Source organism: Andrena cerasifolii, chromosome 3, assembly GCF_050908995.1.
Source record: "Andrena cerasifolii isolate SP2316 chromosome 3, iyAndCera1_principal, whole genome shotgun sequence".
NCBI classification, from domain to species: domain Eukaryota; kingdom Metazoa; phylum Arthropoda; class Insecta; order Hymenoptera; family Andrenidae; genus Andrena; species Andrena cerasifolii.
Window position 1 is genome coordinate 10,452,933 of NC_135120.1, and position 23,872 is coordinate 10,476,804.

General features: G+C 46.3%; 1 protein-coding gene across 2 annotated transcripts in view; it reads left to right on the forward strand.

Annotated features, from left to right (window-relative positions):
• Window positions 1-23,872, forward strand: part of Fkbp14 (peptidyl-prolyl cis-trans isomerase Fkb14) — a 76,804-nt gene that overhangs the window by 45,298 nt on the left and 7,634 nt on the right. For both annotated transcript variants that reach the window (XM_076808814.1, XM_076808816.1), the window contains exon 2: window positions 22,359-22,522. In XM_076808814.1, coding sequence (XP_076664929.1) covers window positions 22,359-22,522 — 164 coding nt within the window. The remainder of the gene's footprint in view (window positions 1-22,358; window positions 22,523-23,872) is intronic.

The following is a 23,872-nucleotide window of genomic DNA, read 5'->3' on the forward strand; positions in this document are numbered from 1 at the left end:
GAGAAACGCGAGAGGGTGGCGCAGGACGAAAGGACGACCAGGGAAGGGAGGATCGCCGCGGCGCGAGGCTTTGTAAAATCGACTGGCTGTCCCGTTTCTGCCAGCGGCACGATGCAAACAAATAGTCGAAAGGGCTGTCGAATTCTGGAGCCGCGGCGCGTATCGCGAGGAGGTAACATTGAACGCGCGCGTTTTCTCTCGCGGAATCGGTCGCGCGCGAATGAAAGGGGCCTGCAGACGTGCGCAGTTTACAGGATATTTCCGGGGGAAAATAAAATTTTCCTGCGTCTCTCTCTGGCATTCCCATTTCATTCATCCGCGAGGAGAGACTCGGGAACGTTCGGCGATGAAATTTCAACGCTGGTTTAAACGCGCGACTCTCCCGCAACGGATCGAAGACCCGAGTCCGATTGTATTGCATTAGTCTATCGCGCAATGCACTCTGTACAGCTGTTTAATGACGGCGTGGTTTTAGACATAAGTGACAGTTTGAAGTGCTGCGCTTAGAGCTGTCGATGAGAAAGTAACACGAATGTAGAAATTGCGTTATTATTCTTATTATTATTATTTATTATTATTTATTTGTTTCAACGGGTAAAGACCCTTTAGTTTACAATTAACAAATAAACAATGTAAAATAAAAGAAAACAGAAGAAAAGCCAGTACATACATAAACAAACCATGATACAATACAATAATGGAACTAATGAACTGTTACAATTAACGTTAGAATTTAAATTAACGGGCGTGTACAAAGACGTTCCTGCGAGCCAAAGCCCGCAAACGATATTTAAAGGTGGCCAATGTACCGTTAAAAAAATCAACATGTTCGCTATAACGATTCCCTAATTTACATATTCTATTAATGGAGTTATTCATCCCAAACGACGTGCTGTGTCTGACTGTAACGTGATAAGGATTCATAGGAAAATTATGTTCGGCCTCGAAACAATGAACTACTAAATCTCTGTTCGGAAACTTGCATATTACACGCGCTCGGATTCTGACGTAAGGCAAAATCGCGTCAGGGGCTCGACGAAGGGTCGAGAATGCAATTTTAAATTGTAGTACATCGTAAAGCAACGCGTCCCGCCCTCGTTTCCCCATCTGTCCCCGTTACGCGCAGCGTTGCATGTTCCTTGAAACTCATTTCAGAAATGAGGCACACCGGCGTCCAGGACTTAATTATACGGCCAACGAAAAGTTGTAACCGTTCGAACTTCCGATACGTTCGTTAACGAACATTCCGATGGAAACCGTTTTCGAGCCGTAAAACGGTAATAATCATAATAATTAGAACGGAACGACAGCGTCGTGGGGGAATGGGAACTCGTTACCGCTTCTAATTGCGAATTTTCTGAAAAATACCGGGTCCAGCGGGCGGGAATGTCCATTTGTAACGCGTTCCCCGAAACGAAATTACGCGGCACCTATTAACGCGAATTGAATTTCAAAAATTCATTGTCCGGGGATGAATTTTGCCGCGCCCGCGGCGTCCTCGTTCGGGATTCATGGCGATAAATAAACGAGAATTACGGTCTTGAGGATCCGAGTTACAATCGACGGCACGCGCGTGCTCGCCTCAGCGCTAATGCAGATCAGTTTTCCTGTGCGGTAACTCAATCTTTGGAATCGAAATTGAAATTGAAGTCCGAGTCTTAAGGGGTTATACCTAGTCAGGCGGCCGAAAAGAGGCGAATATTTGTGAATTTTTTTTTGAAGAAGCGAAAGCTTATATTTTTACACAACTTTTTGCGCTTAAAAGAGCAACATTTAAAGAACATTTGGTAATTTTTTCGTAGAAAAATACTTACGTTTATAATAAAATAACATGCGACATCCAAGAAGCATTTTAAAAAAGTTGCTTTCGCGGTGAGCACTGCCATTCGGAACCAGATTATCTAAAATCAAAAAACAAAAATGATTTCGTTAGTATATTAATGTATCCTCAGGTTGACGGAAAGAATTTTCCGAAATATTAAGTTAAAACAACATGGCAGCTATTTAAAGTTGAAATCCTGATTTTTTCGCGTAATTTTTGCAGGTATAACCCCTTAATCGATAAATTAATCGTTGTAATAATTTAATATCCACCTCTACCTCCGAAACGATCCTCATTCATAATCATCCCTTGAAACGGAAATCTGTACCTTGAATAATTGCAAGATAGAGCTTCTAAATTCTGCAGATCTCATTGGCTCAAACCATCTTTGAGTCAACTTCCATCATCCAATAACTAAGCTTACAGCTTCCATATTACGCCTCAGCATATTCTGTGTTTCGTAGGAACGGTGAAATATCTCGAACGAGCTCCCCGCAGAGAGCCGTTCAATATACAACGCATTCTTGTCCCTTATTTTTCTCTCGGACGCCGGGGAACCCCATTTTTGCGCGTTTACCCGACCAGTCGCCAGGTTCGACAAGGGCGGCAAGGTTTCGCGAAGGTATGCGGTGGAAATCAGTTGAATTCCTTTAGGCAAGGAGACCCTTTTACCGGAGAATCTGGCGAGATCCAATTTCCGTACGCAACGGCCTTCCGCATTCTGCCTTCGGCCCAAGCGACGGACGATAGTTGCCGCGCAGCCGATAAGGGCGAGGCCGTTGAATTTACCGGGTGGGCGTGCTCGCGTTTAATCTCACCGATTGAATGCGATCTTGTAGCCTCTTTAGAAGCCTCTTCCCAGAGACTCGGCGAGCCGAAGTCGAAGGATGCACAGCGGGAATCGACGCCGCCGCGTCCCCGGGGATCGCCTTTCGCCGCGATATCAAATTGTAACGATGGATCCGCGGAGGAAAGGGAACGGTAATGGATTTCTGAAAAGTTTCCGTCCACGTCTGGCGGATGTGCCAGGGGGAGCGGTCTTTGTCCGCGGAGCGCTAAGTTTCGAGTCGCTGAATTAGTGGCCCTTTAATGGCACCCGCTCGAGGTTCGCGGAACTTTTTTTCATTCCCGGGACAGGGAAAAATCCGAGACGGAAAGTTTCTCTGCTTGATTGAACGGCCAGGGTGAGGGAAAGAAGTGGCGGGAAGATCTGTCGAGAGAACTCGCGAAACTCGCGACGCGAGGCGCGCAGTAGTACCGTCCGTTATTAGTCAGACGCGGAACGTTGAATCCCTGGAGCAAGGTTATTCGCCGCAGTGGTCGAGTCTAAACTACCGTTTGGGCATTTTCGTGCGAAGACACTTGATATTTTGAACAAGTTCATATATTTTTGTATCTTTTTTCGAGGCTAAGGTGTTTAACGTGCCATTCCTTTAATTAATTGATCTCTGCTGCCTCTAAGAGTCTGAAATTTGTAGTGGCTGGATACTGTGCTGTGTTAGTTGTTACTCGTGTGGATGATTTTGCAATGTAAGAGGGAGGAAGAATGAGGCGTGTCAAGGTGTAAGACACATCAGACCCCCAACAACATTTTCCGCAGGAGAAGGGATTAGGTTACAAGGCTCGGCAATGGAAGCTGGGCATCGTGGCCGCGTTAGGATTTCCCATGCGGGGCGTACATTACGTTACAGTGCACCATGAAATATGCAACGCTATCTGGTAGCGTAGCCGCAACGCTACGGCGACGGTCCGCACCCTATTTCCGAGCCGACTGCTTCCTATGCACAAGCACTTTGCCACGCGCTGCCTGGAAATCGAGGATCCATGATCGAAACCGTAGCGACCAAGATTGCTACCATTCCCAGACCTTACGGAATTCAATTCGAAACCGAAATTATCCGTAAAGTGGTCCTCGTCAGTTTTACTGGCGTCGACCAATTTTCTGGTACTTCTGTTCCGACAGTCTCCGTGTTCCCCTTACGAAGTTCGCGGTCCCAGTGACTTAGAATAAAAGAGTTCCAAGCGCTGAAAAACAAGCGCTGAAAGCATTCCAACGTTTAGCCCTTCGGTGAATCAGTGCCTTCACTCTCGAGCTTAAACACCCAGGCGAAAGTTTAAGTGGGTCACGTCGAAGCAGGCCTTCTCACCAATTAAAAACCCAATTGCAGGGGTGGCACAGCTACGACTTCACCCACTTCTGCTTCTGTGTGCCGAGGCGTTTGAACGGGCGACGCCTGGAGCCGGTCTATTCACCGTCGCCAAGATTCCCCAGGAAAATTCGATTGCCGGGACCGGCGCTGTTCGAATCCCTTCCCTCCATTTACCTTCCCCGTCTTCCTCCTGGCAATCCGTCGTCGAGAGGCACAATTATACCAACGACACCGCTGTGCTAGTCGTTCGCGCCGCGATGTCGGGCGATAAACTGACTCGTGCACGCGTGTTTACTCGGGCCACGTTATTAACGTTCAGAGGAATCGGATGATCTAACGAGCTTCGTCGTTCACGGTCCACCGACTTCCGCGGCGTCGACAACGATCAGGGAATATCGGGTGAGATGAGCAAGGTCGACGCGATAGGAGTTGATGTGATTGGAAATGTGCGCGGAATATATTCTAGAGTGACTTCCGTCGTTGAATTACGCATAGTGATAATTGGTTGCATGGAACCTCTGAGATGGTAGTTGGAGGAGTTCTGGCTTCTATCTTCCGTGGAAGAGGTGATTCCCGTTTAAGAAAAACGAGTAGGTTAGACAGGGTCGAATCGGATCACAGGGCGAATCGGATCGAAATAAGAATTTAGTCCGTATTTCTTACATCGCGATAGAAATGAGCATTCCGATCGTTCGTAGTACCTCGTCTCTAGGCCTCGCACCTGCCGCAAAAGCCCGTTAATTGTTTTAAATCATTGTTTAGAGCTGGCATACGTTTTCAGTGACATGAGCCAAAGGTGTACTGGTCACGAATATATAATAAAAAATTAGTTTTTTAATGTTTGACTAATATTTTTTTACCGTCAAACACAAAGTGATCCGATTCGCCCCGGTCTACTCTACTACTTTCCAAGCTAATACACCACTTCCTTTCGAGACAAGCTGAGCACTTGACCTAGATCTTTGGTTTACCAATGAACGTCGGTGCCAGATAGTTGGTTAATCTCAAGGAAACCTGAGAAGCGAGTCAGCTGAATGCTCCACACTCTCAGTAGCACATTCAATAATTACTCTCTGCTGGGAATCCCTATTCCCCAACCTTGCTGCATCAAATCATCGCCTACTTCAGACAGCTCGCTCTACCATGCGTTTAGCTTGAAGTAATCCTTCGACGAATGTTGGTGCCATCGTAGAAAGGCTGCGCGAGAATTCAGTGTCCAGTATTAAGGAAGAAGCACAGCAAACGCATTTGCAACCGCGAGCCGTTTGATCGTACCATTATCCAGGTGATACGTATTCCCGAGCAAAACCGCGAGATTCATCGGCCTTTCGTAGCAAGGTGTTATCACCGAGGCACCAAGGTAACTCTCCTGGCGCTCCTCTCACGGCACTTAAGGCAACTCGCAGGTACCTTCGACCTGGATGTGTATAGCTGGCTGTTGTACAGCAGGATGCAGCAGGCAACGACGTCGGCAGCAACAGATAAGGGCGCAGTCTATAAATTAATTAGGCTAAGTCTCTAAGACCTAAAAGCCGCATGCGCGCCCGGCCGACCTATCTAAATCTGCATTAAACCACCTACCTGGAGCGTGGGCGAAATTTACAGCGTGGCCCTCAGTCGTTCGCCTGGGCCTTTGTCTCTCTTCACCCCCGCGACCCCTCTCCGCCCCTCTCTCCCGCGTGCGCGAATTCTACCGCACTGCCGTTAACTGGCTGGCAGGCATTCTCAGAACTCTCTCTCCTCAGTTTTCCCTTTACTCTCGTTTCTTTTTTCTCGAGAGATAGCTGCAGTGCCTGTGAAATTTATGATTCGGGATGGGATCGTGGATAACAGTTGGATATCGGATTTGGGAGAAAGAGGCATATCGACCACTTCCAAGCGACGCGGCGAGAAGGTCTGAGTGTTAGCACTGTTTCAACAATCCCTAATTATACACCCCACTCGATGCAATTAAAAGAATGACATTGCTCGGCAGGATAAAGCGATACCGGCATAATTAAAGTGAAGTTTCCAGGGGGAGCCGCTGCACCCTTAATTAAAAATTATTCTCAACAAGCGCCAGTCACCGTCAGTTTCAGCCGACCCGTAAAAATTTCCACCAATATTTCGCAAACCGTTCGAATCTCGCTTCAGTTTTAATGCCTTCAAACTTTCACCACCGGCTCGCGTTCTACCCCTCACTCGTTATCCGTGCTCTCAGCAACGTGAAAAACAAATTTCATATCGAGAGCTACTCCCGCCAAACACTGGTGTCAACAAAATTCCGTAATTCGCGGAATCACCGGACTGGGGATAAAGCACCGGGCAGAAATATACAGAAACACCGCGAGAAAGAATAAATTGTTTGGGTGGATGGAAGCGGCTGTAAATCGAGGCCTGCTTCCCGCGATTGTAACTCGAGGCGTTGAGCTCGCAGCAGCGTTTTTCCGCGCGCTGCGCCGTTGCGCCTCGGGGTTCTTTATACGGCCATCAGGATAGTCGTTGGTCTGCTCTTTGTCGGCAGCGGGGATCGAGACGGGCGGCGGTCTTATGAATATCTTATGAACGCATAGAAGCTGCTGCCGCGGTATTACACGATGTCGCCGTTCCGTGGCGCAGATAAGGAGGCGCCCTCTGAAAAATGGCCCCTCTTATCCTCGCGGCCGCCTGATGGGGACCAATCCTCTCCCTGCCGCAGATATTTTCACTTTATCACGCGTTACGCAGGGGCGCCGGTCTAATCTACGTTTAACGCCGTCCAGGGGGGTGGATGCGAGGCGTCGTCGCTTTGTCGCGATATTAAGGCGAAATTCATCGCGGACCGATCTGTCGCGACGGGGGGAGTTATAATAATGGCCGGGTCCGTTTTATTTCTCATCGCCCCGGGGCGGGATCCTCTTCGACAGAGCCGAGAGGCGCAAATTAGCCGGGCTTTAAAGTATTAGTGGATCCCACTACGATCGACTGACGGCTGGATTTATGTGTCTGCCCCCCGGGGATAGATTTCGATGGGAATTTGATTCCCACGTCGTGATGAGAAATCTCTTCGGTATGAATTATCTAGAGACGCGGTAGCGTCGCGACGCCAAGTACATGAAAGACACCCTGTATATATGTCGACTGTCGCTACCGCTATCATTTAATCGTCGCACGGCTATTCCAACCTAACCTGAAACTTATTTCATTAATATCACGCCTGCTATATTTTCTAAATTTAAAGGCATTTTTCGCATGTAAACCGCTTATAAGCTTTTGAATAAGACCAAATTCAATAAAATCGGTCCACGCATGACAGAGATATCGTAATATCGTTTCACGGATCAGTCGGAAACGGTGATTTCTCTTCTGATTTTGATTCTTCAAGCCAAAATTTCGTCAACATATTACGTATAGGCGTTACGCGCACTCCTTCAGCCAAAAGAAAGACTAACACGTATCTCTTTCGTCGATTCGTCGACTCTCGGGACCATTCGGCAGGGGTCGTCGTCAGTCATTGTACATATATACCTATGTATGTATATACCAAGTGTCAATCCATCATAACCTGTCAAATGTCAAATAAGGTAAATTGTCCAAATTTGAAATGTCACGAGTTTTTACACTACATACGAGACTGGCTCATTTTGATTTCGTACCTTTTTTATATTGTAATTATTATTACCTTCTATTTTTTAGTGATACCTACTCTCTTTCGTCCTCGACTTTTTCATGTACGTGGCGTAATTGTTTTACTTTTTTGAAGTTTTTTTATGGGGATTATATTTGTCGAGCGTGATTTGACCGTAAATATTGGTGTTTAGCCTGAGATTTCGGACACAGCTGTAAACGATGGCTTTTGTAAGTGCCAGCAATGTTTGTAGCGAGTGTATCTTTTAGTTAATACGGTACCTAATTGGAACGGCTAAGAGACCTTGACGCCGTTTTACTAGCGTGGAGGATGCCTGAGACGGGCTTAAATTTAATTGCCAACAGGAGACAAATAGCTCCCGGAGAGATTCCCTTCCCTGTAAGGAAATTATGCCGAATACTCCCATAATTATCGCGCTGCGTCACGTGAAACGTGAAGCTCAGACGACCCGTGATAATACTCAGATTCCGTAGCTCGCGTGCGTGACAACGTTCCCCTATGGTTTCTTGGACGTATACCATCCGTCCTCTCCAAACAGACGTCACATACTCGAGTGGTGTACATACTCGGTCCTTCGCGGCAAAGGAGTTAATAGCGAGCTTGAGACGATAGCTCAGCCGCCGAGTTGCACTGCGAAGTCGTGCGTGTCTTGAGTGAGGGCGGTTTGAAGGCGAGGCGATGATAAGTAATCCTGCCGTAGGGTTGAAGCCAAACGAGCGCTTTGTGACGTACGCCAGACTTGCGACAACGTAATATTCCCGTACGAGCTGCTGCAGCTCAGGAAGTACAAGCTAAGTCACGTGGAACATGTACGTACGTCACTGTCGAAACGAGGTATGCGTTCGTAATTTCATTCTTTACTTGCGAGCGTCTGTCGCGGCGTATAAGGTAGATAGCGAGCGTGGCATTTCGCTGCGCTAGAATCCCGAGATTCCGAAAAGTGGTAGAATCCCTTGATAGGTTCGTAGAACTTCTAACCGGAAAGTGTGCTTTGACCGTGTCCAAACACTTCACCCTTCGCCCTTCGCTTCGTCCAGGAGTCACCACTTTGACACCGTTTGATTCAAAGCACGTAAAGCCATGTCGCCGCCGAACAGACAGCTTTTGCACGCCCGCCAGTTCCAAACACCACAGTCCCATCGGCGTTTACATCGGCGATGTAAAATTCTTTCCATTTCCTCGGAGCTGTGGCCCATTCGCGCGTATCCCTGCCATATCCCTCACAGTTTCCGTTTCCTTGATTGCAGAATTTCCACGCGCTCCCCTAGAAGCTCCTTCAGACCTGGCAACATTCGCGCGAATTTCCTCATCAACAATGCGGTTCTTTTAATTACCAACAAAACCATGCTGTGCAACTGAATTTTCGCGGGTTGCACGGGAAAGGAAAGATTCGGCTCGTTATTATCGCTCGTTAATAGCCACTGTGTCTTCCCTACGTTCGTTTGCCGTTGTATTTGGCAAAGGTAAATCGAATAATGCATTCATCGCCGTGCCCGGTCTGGTCAACAAATTTACCCGTCGTAGATTTTCCGCTGCACGCGCCGAACAGGTGTAAAAACCTGTCGGGCCAGAGCGCGTCGAATGATTGTTTTCCTCCGATATTGATCGAGAGCCGTGAAGCGCGACGTTTGCTCGGCTCCGCGAAACGCCGGACATTTTAAATCCCCGCTCACAATTTGTCCGACCCGTCAGGGGAATCGGAGGAATTAGTCATCCGGTCGCGTTCGCCCTGGCCAAACGTCAAGCCGAGGCATCGAGCTCGCCGAATGAAAGCTATTTTCAACTTAATTACCGGGAAACTCGATAAGTTGCGCAACTGACCCCCTCCCCCCTACGTTCCGTGCTCGTCACCCGTTACATTGCTCTTTAACTTTTTACGCCCTACAATTAACTGATCGACCAGCACTGGAACTGTCGAGCGCAACGATCGGGGTCTGGTTTTATGCTACGAACGCCGGCAGTTCACTGGCTTTGGGACTCGACATTTTTTGCCAGCCTCGGGGGGTTGAAATGTTCGTGGATTTGTTAATTAAGGTACAAGCTTTGAAGTATGATACTTCGATGGCCGGTTTCAATGCTTCTGTTATTATCAGGCGACGAGGTTTGTTACGAACTTTCTTCTGTGCGAAGTTCCCCTTCGTTAGTGCAGATGTCCTATTGCCTCCCTCACTTTCGAAGGGTGAAAGTTGCACGGGAACTGCTTTCCTTTGAAGAGGGTACTTGGAAATTATTGATAAATGTTTACTTTAGTGATGCCTTCTGTAAGCTACTCCTCTGAGTTTCCAGAATACTAAAAAAAAAAATATTGAAACGAAGCACAGAGTAATGTAGCACACGGCTGCACTGATTTAAGGGGAATACTTAGGCAGTCGTTTTCTGTGAAAGAAACACTTTCTTTTTTAATGTATTTGTAGGAAAATGAAGGCAAATCCAGATGTATCCTTTTAACCAATGTTTATTAATATCAAAAAAAGATTCGAGAAAAACGCGTTTAAAGTTTTACGTGAGTGCCGAGTGGCCGGGTGTTACCCATGCATTTGATGCTACTCAAATGCCTATAACTTCGGGAATTTTACGAATTTCAACAAATCCTTTTAAACACGTATTCTTAAAACATCGAACATTCGAAAAATGAAATAATAAAAAAATCGACTTTTAGACCGTAACCTCCCCTTAACTTTCTGGACTAAGACGACGCTGGAGGTTTCCAATTGACCTTTTTAGCTGCCAAATCAACAATTTTGCGAATTTTAATATAAAACAATCGGTATTTTATCCAGAAAGGATAGTACTTTCGGAAAGTCTAATAAAAAATCGATTTTTCCACTGCCTAAGTAGTCCCCTTAAGAATCCTCTCTTGACGACAATCGGTCGAATCAAGACTTTTGACAAGCTATAAATTTAGCGACTCGTGTAGTCAGGTTACGCGATGACTATTAGTTTACTAATTGCTACGATACCTTAAATCGTCGTCGACAGTATCGTTCCTTGTGCCACCTGCAAAGGCAACTCCTCAACTAAAAACTCTGCCATTCATCCTCAGATTTTATTACGCATCACTGCTGATTATTTTACCAACTTTTACTCAACACTCATAAAAACCTCAAACTAACCTGTCCATCCGTCCATCAAACTAACGTCAATCGCCATAAGACCCTTAAAGATAAATAATCCTCATTACGGCAAAGTGCTCCACAAACTGGCGTCACTGGGTGCCTGCATTTAATTCTCAACGGTCCATTAGGATAGAACGATAGAAGTTTCAGAAACAAAAGCAAAGAAACCGGCTGAAAAATGTCTTACTGGAGGCTCCCCTAAGAGCACAATAGATTTCCAAGTGCATTTTTAAGCAGCGCGAAATTTTTTATACGTCAGCTCAATCCTTTTAGAGATATCGAGGGCACGCTCTCGCGTGGCAAACTTTATCTCGAAGCGTCAGGTCCGCGGGCAGACGACTCGGAATATTTTTGAAGTTCCAACGGCGGAGAACGCGATGGCCTGTACCGTAAGCGTTATTGGTCGGTCCGCATTGCGCGCGACATTTAATGGCGCAGTAAATTCCTCCCGTTGCCGGTCGTTTACTTCCGGTGCGCAGCAACGGCCCCTGAAGGAAGTCGCTGGCGTGGGCGTTAAAAATGATGTAACAACGCACCCTCCTCCCGTAAACGATACAACCTCGTTTTTTTTTTTCGCGCGTACGAACCCAGTTAACGTCACTCTCCCACCACCGCCCCACCCTCCCACACGTTAATTATTCGCCTTTATTTCGTTACGTTTCCATGGTGCCACGAAGCTTTTAGCATCTCTCGAGGGGTAGTTCCATGATAATTGACGACCGGCCGAAATGCAATTTTTCCGCTCCGCGTAAATACGAAGGTTCGCCGCGCTTTCACACGTATTCAATTTTCGTTTGTATCCACTTTCACGTCCCGTGAATGCTGCTTGAAAATATTTTACGTCGAGAGTAGAGAGCCGAGAAGGGTGTCGACCGCACTGTTAAAGGGAAAATTCGTTCTACGAGACGTTTCGGATAATGTAATTTAAGGACGAGTGCAGAACGATGTTGCGTAATCGCTGGCTTTTTCACCTTCTCCTCTGGCTTCGCGTTTATTAACTTCTAGGCACGCCGGATGGCCCGCGGCTTAATCTATAAACGAAGTTCCAACGGGTAGAAAGTGCGGGACAGGCTGCATCGAGATTCAGTAATATACCGGGCGATGGTATTCTCTTCTGAATGAATCCCGACGCCGATAGGCAGACGGGAAGCTTCCCTTCCCAAGTCACCGGTGCCGAAAACCCGTATCTTTTCGCCGGCAAGCGCGAAACGCCGTTTTGTATTCGTTCGTCAGCCAAGGAAACGCGCGAAGAAGAGGGGCAAAGGGCGGGGTTACCCCGGGAGTTAGAAGTGTTTGGAAGATGTTGTAAAGCACTTTATCCCGAGGTGAAAAAGGAAAGAATGGACGGGATCGAACACTTGCCCTCGTTTCCAACCAATCTATCATACACTCGAGGACAATGGAAAATCCACCTGGTCCGTTTCGGCCGATCTACACACGCTCGCGTACTCATACACGTGGGGCTATGGGGCTGAAAGGGAGGGTGGATTCCGGTAGAGAGAAACGAGCTTTCGCCTCCCCGAAACACGGCGAAGTCGGTGGAGTCTTCATGAAAAGCTCGGAGGTCCCTCCCACCGTCCCATGAATATACTAGCCGGCCATAGATGCTTGTACCATGCTCTCGATACGTAAGAGCATCGACAGGCGGCTATATACGTAAATGGGGGGGTAGAAGGTGGAATAAATTTAAATATCGGTGCAGGCTCTTTGATATGTTAACTAGGACAGTCGAAGGACGGAAGGACGAAGGCCAAAGGCCGGACCAAGAGAGCGAAATTCTTTGATAGTGATTTCTCTTTATTTCTTCGACTTTATCCAACCTCTACGTTCCTCCTTCTGCTGCCCCCTTTTTTTCTGATCATATTTCTCTCTACCTTTCTTGCTTTTCATATCCTTGCCCTGCTTCTTTTTACTCGAATTTTCAACCTCCACTCGCGTTCAACTACTCCTCTGTCTCCATCTATTACTATCGAACATTATCTACCCGTGTATTATTTCTACCGTTCGCCGTTCGTGCTTTCATCTTTCATACTCTTTCTCTCTTCCTCTTTTCCATTCGCAGTTTGACTGCACGTTCTTTCTTTCTACCGCATCCGTCACGCACAGGACAATTTATGTCCCCCAGAATGCACTGGCTCTATGTATATACGCGCGAGTGTATGCAAATGCCATCGCGGAGGAACTCGACTGGTTTCCTGTCTGTCTCCCTTCGTTCGCTCCCGCCTCCTTCTCCCAATATCTCTCCCTTGTCCCTGCGACATTGTTTCGGTTCCCTCTTCTCCTACATCGCCCGGAAGTTCGTCAGTTCTTTAATCGAGAAATTAATGGCCGCGCCGACCGGGCATCGGTGCCTCCGTGTAACCAGAATTTAAACCGAAATGAATTCGTCGAGCGGAATAAAGCGGACGCGCTTCGGTTTTGCAGGCGCGGCCAAAATTTGCCTGTGATATACTCGCGGTATTCAGGAAATGTATATCGATTACGCAGTGGTAATTTGTCATCATACTTTCTCTTAGCCGCGAAAACAAGGCGACCGAAGGAATAAGGGAAAATATCTTGTTTCTGATTTATTTTTGAAAATTCCTTGCAACCGATATTCAAATTGCGTCAAGATATTGAAATACAACAGCCTTTGACATCCGTAATACCTAACAGAATTACCATGAATTACCGCGAACTGCATTTGCATGTGTCTGACCATTGGCTGACCTAATCTACTGGCACGTCTCTCTCTCCTGTCGGTAGTAGAGCAGTAGCATTCGTCTTTCGGTTTTAGTCAAGCAAATTGCTATCAATTGACGTAAATCGGGACTGCGTTGATGGAACGTAGCCGTTGAATAGGTGAGAACAGTGCAAACAAACCGTGCAATGTATGACATAACGGACGGACGCGGCAATTATCCTAATGTCCGTATTGCAGACAGTGATACGGCGCATCGTAAATAGAATGCACCGTTAATCTCGCCGATGTCATTCGCAGGCTCAAACGGTTCTAATTAAAGGGGGGAACAACGGGTTCGCGGTGAATAAGAAGGGAATTAGGTCGAGCGCATTGGCATTTTTAAAGGCACGTCATTCCCGTCGTTAACGACGGCTCTATTTACTCAGCGAGCGTGCACACGCCGGTTGCACCGAATGCAGCGGTTGCAGCGACAGTAAACTTCTTTCTCGACGCACTCTTTTCTCCTCCCCATTCTTATCAATGTTCCGGCTGTTGCGTGCTCGCCGGTGCTTCTGTTGTGAGAATCGCGTTTCACGATTCGTCAGGAATAATTCTAATCCTACTTTCCAGCTTCGTTTCCACGTTATATGTTTCCTCCCGTGGCCGCACTACCTCCGAGCAGAGTGCAGGCGTTAATGTGAAAGAAACTTGCTGCCACAGTGGCGACGTGAAATCAGAGAGTTCATGAATTTATCAGCCCGTTTTCCGTTCCGTGATCAATTCCTATAATTACAGTAAAAGCATCGTTCCGCTACCTTCGGCGGTAAGTTCATTACACCGGGTCCAATCTCGGGGTGGAAGGTATTTATTATTAACAGAGATTCGTCCGTCTCGTGACGGCTCGATCCCGTTGAAACAACATATTTCGCCCGTCCGCGGGAGAAGCAGTTTCGAAACTTTCTACGCCCGGCTGGAAAAACACCGGCCGTCTCCCTCCTGCGAGAACTCTCGTCGAGGATAGAGGACTTCGTAAACGGGCGATATCCCGTATATAGCAGGTGCTGCCGGAAGTTTCATTTGAATATTTAAAGACTTGGCCGCGATACACGGCGAACTTCCCTATCCGCAAGGGCCCATACGTAAAGGATATTCGAGGCAGAACGAAGGACCTCGTCGAGGGTTGATCTCGGAATTTTTTATCTCTCGACGGTCAGGCGTCCCAGAGCAATTGTTTCTCCTTCTTGCCCTCCCCCCCCCCCTCTTTGTCCTCCGCCGCTTCTTCTGGTCCCCCGTGAGCTTTCTCCCACGCTCGTTTCTCCGTTCTTGGTCCACCGACCGACAAGAACTATGTTCATTCGTCGCGCGTCAGGACCTTGGACGTGCCTAGCCTTTTTCCACTTTGGTTTCTTGCCCTTCGCCGTTGACTGATGGAACTCCGGCCCGTATAATTCGTGGCTCGCGAACGCGTACTTAACTAAACGTTCGTTTGTTTTATCCGTTCCCGCGAGAAGTGCACGAACCACCCATTTACCATGGTTATTCGGGTCATCTATTTTCAAGAGACAATGCTCCTTTCCTCGGGGCTGAAACTGTGATCTCCAGCGAGATCCTGGTACAGAAATTTCACATCTTCCAGCGCGATGAATCGTCTAGAGAATTAATTGCGAGCCAAGCTTCGCGAATCACTCGAGTCTTATAAACCATTACAATTTCCCCACCGATTATACGATCGAATTTTTCGCTTTACTTTTCTGTCCTCCTGAACGAGCTTCATCTCATATTGTTTCCCGCGAAGCAATGCCGAACCCCTGGGACGGATTAAATATATCGTGTTTGAACAAAATCCCAATCACTCTACAGATTTCAGGCCACGTTTCCACGGATATGTGTTGGACTTGTTTCTTTTATTGAGTCGACCGGATCGATCGGTTTTTCGAGCCAGTCGCGTACCACGATGCGATTCGGCTGTCCGAGGTACAGATAAAACGATCGTGTAATTATTGATACGATCATTTTTCTGTCTCGCTGGATACTATCGGTCCGTTCGCTCAACCGTTCATCGGTATTTCGAAGGGAAGACGGATCGAGGAATTAGTTTCAAGATATTCGCTCTATTGGAACGCGTCTCGCTGTTTCCGGCTATTCCGTCGCGGCTTTTCCTTTTCTCTGCCTTCTCATTGTGGCTCCCCTTCTCCCCCCCTCCCCTTTCACCCCATTATAACTTTCTCTTTTCTCCGCTAGTCTATTGTCGCTCGCACCCCTTTTCTTCCAGGCTTCATTATTTTCCTTTCCTACGGTTGAATCGCCGCGATAACGGGACGCACTCGTCTATGAATTATCTGTCCCCGCCTGAGGGAGGATTTCGAAGCATTGAGTAACCGTATTTCGTTAAATTCGGAAGCTTATGCTAACATTGGTCGCTTCAAGCCTTTATATTCCTGCCTTTGCTTCCGATAATATCTTACTTCGAACATAATTTATTATACCTACAATAGCAAGGTTAGCGAGAACTCTTTCAAGCCCCTTCGAAAAACCCCAACCTGGCAAGCGAGCTATAAAGATAATCACAGTAATTAGTGCGAATGAAAAAGCAACAGAACTCAGGAATTAATCGAACAATATTTTAGTAATCCTTTACGTCCACACCCCCAATTACTCGTGTACAATTTCACCTGTGCCACTCGAACCGTTTTATTGTTTAGCGAGTCTCTTCTTACCAGAGAACGACCTATTAAACACAGTTAAGCGCGTTTCGTCGCTTTGTGGAACTACGTATCGCGTTGAAACGGTGATGCATGACGTCGAAACGAGAACAGCGAAGTCGTCGCCTTGGATCTAGTGTCACGATCATAAAAGCTATTGCACAGTTACTGGGACCAGATAGTAAACCCACGGTTGTCTGGTCTGGTCGAGAGGACGTAAAACACGCTTACCTGATAATGAAATAATCGTGCCACTTCAATCTTCACCGTTCATTGGTTGATCCTGCAACACCTCCCGGCTGTCAGGTAGCGATAACCAATAACATATTTTCCGTCGATGATGTTTGTTGGTGGGGACGAAGGGACGCGAGCAAAGTGGGATTTAGGTCGGACGCTTAAATCTGTACCAGCCTCGTTCGAAGGCGGTGAGTCGTGCTGTCTCGTCGCGAAGTCAGTGAAATGTCGAATCCCCTTTGTGTCGTTTTGTGGTGTTTTCTGTTGGCATCAATTTGCGCTGTCGTCTTAATTAATTCCCGTCATCTGTGTCGAGTTCAGATGACGAAATACCAAGGTAAATACAGACAGTTACCAAGAGATCGCGTGGAATGTTCGGCAGCCCTTTCATTTAAACGAAAGGATTCAATTTTCGGAGAATTTATAGTTTCATTGATTTCGAAATTAAAATAGGTTTGAAAATTTTCACTGTAATAGCCTCGCGATTTTTACCAAATATTCTGAGAGAAATAATTGGCTGGCTGATGGAAAATCCCCGTGCCATTGACAAACTTGCTGTATATTTATGAAGTTCGTTATTTGTTGGAAATTGGAAATTTCGATGAAGTGCCAATTACCGCGGGCCATCGAGGCCGGCGGAAATTGTTATTTTTACGTGCAACTGAACAGCAGTTTCAAGAGCGTCGCGCGTGCACGTGAACATTTTTTACGACGATCCACGGATCGCGGCAGATAATACAGGCGCCGCGTTAGTTACGCAAATTTTTGGGCAGCTGTTTCGTTACGCGGCCTCTTTCATAAAACGTCGAGCAGGACAAACAGTGACAATGGCAGCCGTTGAATTTCTGATAATACCTAGTCCATTCAATCGCTGCCTGCTCATAACGCATGCATAGGATATCGAACAAAGAGGCAAATTGGCATAAAAGACTAGCGATCATGCCTGATAGAATTTATCGTTGTAGCAGTTTGTTGGTGTCATTTCATTTTATTCTGGATGTTCAACACCTCCATTAGGGTGGTATAGGACTATTGAGCGACTGAAATCGACGGTTTCTTGCCGGTTGGATTGCTTAGACACCAAATAATCACCATACGGGCATTTTGCACAGTTTTTTTATGCACGCTATTAAAAGTAATGTAAAATAAAAAAATTGTAAGAACGTTGAAAATTATTCAAGCTATTTGAAGCTAAAGATGTTCCCGCGTAGCGCGCAGCTGTAATCGGTGTAATCATCTAAAAGCAAAATGCTTTGGGGTGAGTAATTTATACACTAATAGTTATCGTGTGAAATTTTGCTGGGCGAGTTTAAACAAAATTTGTAAAAGTTACACACGAATCAATTTTTCCCCTCATTTTTATCGGAGAAAATCGTCTTTAATCAGTTATAAAATGTTTTACAAACATCCAATGTTGATGCGGAAATTCCACACGATAGAGAATGGAATTCCACAGCTTGCGTTAAAATTTTGAGTGAAGATATTCATTCGTTCAAGAGTTATGATGTACACGGCTTCAAAGTGTAGTTGCCTACGCCAATATCGTTCTGCGAGGCCGTTACTCAATTACGTTCAGCGCTATAATTTCCGTAATTATTCGAATTTCTTCAGGAAACATTGTTGTAAATGTTCACAAAGCATGGCACTTTCAGAATGAATAATAATAGAAAAATCGATTTTCAAGATTTCAGTAGTCCTGTACCCCCTTAAGACTCCTCGGTGACAAAACAAAAATTATAACACATTTATGCTTGGCACTTGCATTACATTTCTCTCGCCATTGTCTCTCTGCCATTATTATTTTACAACCAACGATTACAGAACGAATCGTCCTCGACAATCCTGCTTTGTCAAATACGGTGAAATTAATTCGATTCGCTGCGACGCGATACACCCGCGCTGCAAATATTACGCTACTATGTACTTTACATGGTTCTGTAAAATTCACCGCGACGGATGTGTGCCAAATGTATAAAATCCACGTGTCATTCGGTCAATATTTATTCCTTTTTTATTGTAGTAGTATATTTCACGTTCGACGAGCTCGCGGCCCAATCCAAACTCCGTGCGCACCGATGGCACCGGAAAATGTCGCATAAAAGAGACACGAACGGAGGCATAACTAACTTCAGATTAATCGATCATCCCGCGGGTAGAGGACATTTTTCGCCGCATCGTGCTTCGTCGGGGGCGAATAGTAAGAAATTGAACGCACGCGACCACTCGTATTCGAATAATTGGACCTCGGTTTCGGAGGGAATTTTGCCGGGGAAAATTTCAGCGCGCGAGCGCGCGTGGTTCTATTAACTATCGCGATATTGTATCGGTGTGTTGTTAACGCATGAGCAAACATATTACACGCTCGAAATGCAGTTGGTCGAAATCCTTCCAACGCAACTTGTCTCCGCTCGCGTCGGGGCGCCGAGCGTGCAGAATAATGCGACCGAAGTTTCGAGGATAATTACGTTGCGTAAGGGTAATTACACCGTGCCACCCGGGGAATTTCAAGTTCCATGCTCTTCCGAGCACCTATGCAGCGACGGTATGCTCGTGTGTACGGTGATGTAAATGGGTGCTGGGACACTTTACAAGAATATAATATTTGCGAAGAAACTTTCTAGGAGAACAGTGATGCATGAATTACTTTCGCGGTACAATGGTGCCCCTGCAGTTCGAGGTGAATGAAATTGAAGTAGGGCGGAGTTATGAAGACCTGGGATTAACGGGGATGAAACTCATTTATTATTATTATTATTAAATGCCTTTATTGCAAACAAAGAAACAAACAAACAAACAAACAAACAAACAAAACACAGCAAATAGCAAAACAGAGAGAAACACGACAAATGCAACGGCGGGGTTCAGTTAAGGACTGTTTTTCAACCCCACCTAAAACGTGAACTTAACCTAGGCTTAAAATTAGTACAAGGAAAGTAAAGAAAAGAAAATAAGAGAAACGAATGATTTAAGGGGTCCGGAGTCCGGAAAAGCAGCCTGATTTTGGGAATTTTTTAAGCGAGTATAGTGAATGGAATTCAAAATTTGTCCGGACACCTTTATTGTAAATACCTTGAAGTGTGATCACAATTTAAAAAATTTTTTTTTAATACAGAATGGCCGCGCCACAGCTCAACAAAAGAAGCTTCTTCTGAAAAACAGTGTTCCGCTAATCCGAAAGATTTCTCCTTCAATTCCTGACCTAGAACAAAAAACCAAAAATGTTTAAGTTCTATATAAGACTATCTCGGGAGGTACACGAGGAAACTAAAAAATACTGCTTTTTGTAAGAATGCTGCGTGATTGAACAAAACGTTTCAACAATTTCGAGGTTGTGGCAGTTCCGTGTTTTGTTCAATCACGCACCATTCTTACAAAAATCAGAATTTTTTCATTCCCCCGTGTACTCCCCGAGATAATCTTATATAGAACTAAAAAAAAATCGGTTTTTTGTTCTAGGTCAAAAATTGAAGGAGAAATCTTTCCGGCCTCGGAACACTGTTTTTCAGAAGAAGCTTTTTTTGTTGAGCTGTGGCGCCGCCATTTTATATTAAAATCTTTTTTAAAAAATTATGATCATACTTCAAGATATGTACAATAAGTGCCTTCGAACAAATTTTGTATTCCATTCACTATACTCGCATAAAAAATTCTCAAAATCAGGCTGCCTTTCCGAGGTCTACATTGACATTACCCCTTAATGCCCTTCTGTTTACATAAAAGCAATGTTTCCGCCATTTATATTACTGTGTCTACCGTGGGTCCTGGCTGGTATTTCGAGTATTTCGACAGGGTAGAAAAGGATACAAGTGCTTCGCACAGTTTCCACTCCCTTCTATCTTGTTTTAAACAGCTGCCGCCTCTGTCGAGCGAGCACATACCGCGTGAAAGGGCCGTTAAAGTTGCATTCGAGAAACAGAGCACGCGCTTAAGCTGGGTAGTCGCGAATCGATCGCGTGCAATCAATCCTGGTAACCCAGTGGCAGGCTGAATTACGCCTCGCGCACCCCTCGAGCAACCGTCAGCCGACGTGTTCGTCCCGAGACACCTTAAACGAATCCATTCGAAACGCACCCAAGAGCCCTGTGTTCGCGGCGATTTATCCGCATCGTCGTTTACGACGTCTACCGCGTCGTTTCGCGTCGTAGCAACGCGACGCCGTTTCCCAATAAAGAGAACAGCTCACGGCTGCTGACGAATCCCCGTCCTAGGAACGCGATCTCTATAACGTAACGTTCCTGCCAACGGAAATTCAGCCCGTCACGGAAGCTGGCGGCGGGATAAGCGCGCCTGATGGTCTCGTAAATCTCGTAGATCAGAAAATTCATTTCGCGACGTACCCACTGGAGGAATCAATAAGGAGCACGTAAAGGATCCTCGGTGTTTCTGGATTCTCCGGCTTCGAGTTTCCACGATCGATCAACGATTCCTTACCTGTTCTCCACCCTTTAGCCCAGCGTTTAACGAAAGATTAAACGCGCGCCGTAAAATCGAGGATGTATGGGTGCATTCGGCGCCATTCGTTTTCTTCCAGGGTGGAAAAAGTACTAAAATTATTTACGGCCTCGCGTGTGCGGAGGCATCTACATCGTAACCAGGCATCTGCATATCAACGTAGCCCCTCTGCTTGAGATTCTCCGCATGGCAGGGGGCGTAGTTACACGTTGCACTTGGAACTTCATCCGCACTCGCATGTGTGCCCGACGTCGACGTAACCCACCGTGTCCGTGGCCCGTGGCGACGACGCACGTCGGGACGCCTCAAAACGAGCCCAGAAACGTGTCTGCGCCCCCACACGATCGAGTTTTCAGCGCGAATTTCCGCCAAGTAGCGCGACACTTCCCTCCTTTTCTTCCACAGTAACCCAATTTTGCTCCCCTTTTTTTCGAGCTTCTACTGCTTTCGCCGTTGCTTGTCAATTTATTCTTGCTTCCTTATTCTCAATGCCTGTCCCCTCTTTCTGTAATACTCTCGTCCGGCTTGCCTTTGTACGACCATGTTAAGACTAGGCAACTTGTTTCTCCGGGTAGGGGAGACCGGGGCAAAGTGGGACGAAAAGTGTTTGAAGTCGAATAAAATTTTTCCCTTTCAATAAAAATGTGTGAAAATAGATTTGTAATATAATTTGAACATTACTATTGATAAATGACGAATATCAATACTTAAAATAAACTTTGTAAAAGTCAGCAAAATTTGTAAATATATTCTATTGTTAAAGAATAAACTAAGGAAGCTCATTTTCCCCCGGGGTTCACTTTGCCCCGGTCTCCCCTGCTGCTGCTTTTGTATGAAAGTATGCAGCAGAAAATCGCGGCCAAGTAAATAGGAATTTATCTACTCACAATTAGCTACCTTGCTTTCTCTTGTTCGACTCTCGCCAGTCGCTTACTTTCCCCCTTGTCTTTTGTTACTCTTGAACCTCTTTGCATCGCTAGTGTCGGTTTCTAATAATAATTACAAAGCTTCTGCTTCGAATACTCGCTTAGACGCGTTCTATCGCAGATTTCTATCTTTCATCCGCGTTCTCCATCTCCAGACATCACTCGGCGAAATCGTCAATTCTCGTCTCTGGCGCGAAACGATCGAGTGGCATACGTGAACCCGATTTCACGACGTTGCGGTAGATTGACAACTTCGTGACGCGACCTTTTTCACGGGAAATATCGACAATAGACAGGGGGGTGCGCTGCTGGCTGAGCCGAAGCACCCTGAAATTCAGCGCGTTATCGCGTCCTGGGGAAGTTTACATCGGTACACTCCTCCGCGTTCCTTCCCTCTCCAAGGAAGGACACCGTTTCAGTCAATATTAACCCTTCGAGCATGCTCCAACAGACGTCTCTTTCCCCCTCGGTAGATCCGGAAGCGGCGATTTCCGATAGAAAACGAATCAAGTACGATATCGATGCCTGTGACGTGCAACTAATTGTAAGAAAAATAGAGGAATCGCAGCGGGGGGGGGGGCGGGGGCGAGTTTAATATCATTCGCTGGTGAAAAGCAACGATCCCGTCGGATCGCGGATTTCCATTGGAACGGTATTTAAAACGGTCTCGTTTATTGCCTGTTACAGCTTGGACAGAGATCAGCCGTTCGCATTCCAGCTGGGAGTCGGCCAAGTTATTAAAGGCTGGGACCAGGGATTGGTGGATATGTGCGTGGGCGAAAAGAGGAAGTTGACCATACCGCCGGAACTCGGATACGGGGAGAAGGGAGCCGGAAACGTAATTCCTGGAGGTAAGATTGCTTGTTCGAACGGCTCGCCGATCTCGCTTTTTATCCGCCGTATCAGAGATTCGCTGCCGCCTCCGCCGGTGGGAATGATCTCTCCCACAAATAGCCGACAATGCGCGATTGTTGAGACGAACATTGAGAGCCTGGCGCGGGAAAATACGGCAACTAACGAACGGCAGTTTACGTTTGCCAACGAAAGCGGCGTGCGCCGCTGTAAAATTTCAAACAATAGACGCGATGGTATTCCGCGGAATGGAGAATTGAATTTAAATGGGACAGGAAGTCGCACACTTTATTACCTCGGATGAAATGCCCGCGCGTAAAGAAGTTTATGTTAATAACAGGCGTTTTCTTCTAATTGCAATTAACGCGACTGAGGGCGAGGTTTCGCGCGCATGAAATTTTCAGATCCGCTGTAGGCATTATTATGGTAATGGGTGTATGAGGGACAAGGAGGGGGAGGGGGAGGGGTGACCTCTTATTTACAGAGGAAATGCTGCCAGTATTTTTGCGCCGTTGTCTCGTTAATTTCGCAATAAACATTATCTCCCCGTTATAATACAATTTTGCCGTAACTAAAGGAAGATTGAATATATTCCCAACGTAATTGCCTGGCGAGAGAAAAACTGCGCCGCGCCGTCAAGTGCTTTTATTTAAATATGTTGCCCGCCGAAAACGTTCATTACTCGGGAAATTGAATATCCGCGCAATATCGCCGAGTTCTGTAAATAGAGCGGTGTGCACGGCGCGGGGGTGAATTTTCATTTCAATTATCTTTTCATTTCCCTGGCGAGAGTTCGAAACTCCGGGCGGACCATCGACGTCGTATGGGGATTTATGAAATCGCAATAAAAGTCAGATACCGTCGCGACAGCGTAATGGAAATATTGAAAGTATTAATTAAATTAACAAAGCCAATTCACTTTGCGACCGAGTGTAATGTCGCTGGGAGAACCAACAAACGAGCCCGATACATTTTTCATGCAGATTTAACGCAAACCCCGGCGTAGATTCTCTTCAAACATTAAAAGACTCTGTTGACACAGGGTTTATTGACTTTCCAGGGACAAAGTAATGCCCGCGGCAGCGGCCAAGTGACTCCGAATTTACGGAATATTACAGTTTTCCAGCAATATCAATTTCGCGAATTGAACGATCGTTCAAATAAAGGCTTCCTTCTCATTAAGAGAATTTAAACAGTTCCGCGGCAATGTAATATGGTGGCGCGATTGATGTTCAATCGCTAATGCTTATTCCCGAGTTATCCATGAATCCCATCGCATCTCGATGGGGGGAGGGGGGAACGAACGAGGCCAGGGCGACGGGTCGATACAAAAGGGATCGTTAGTAACG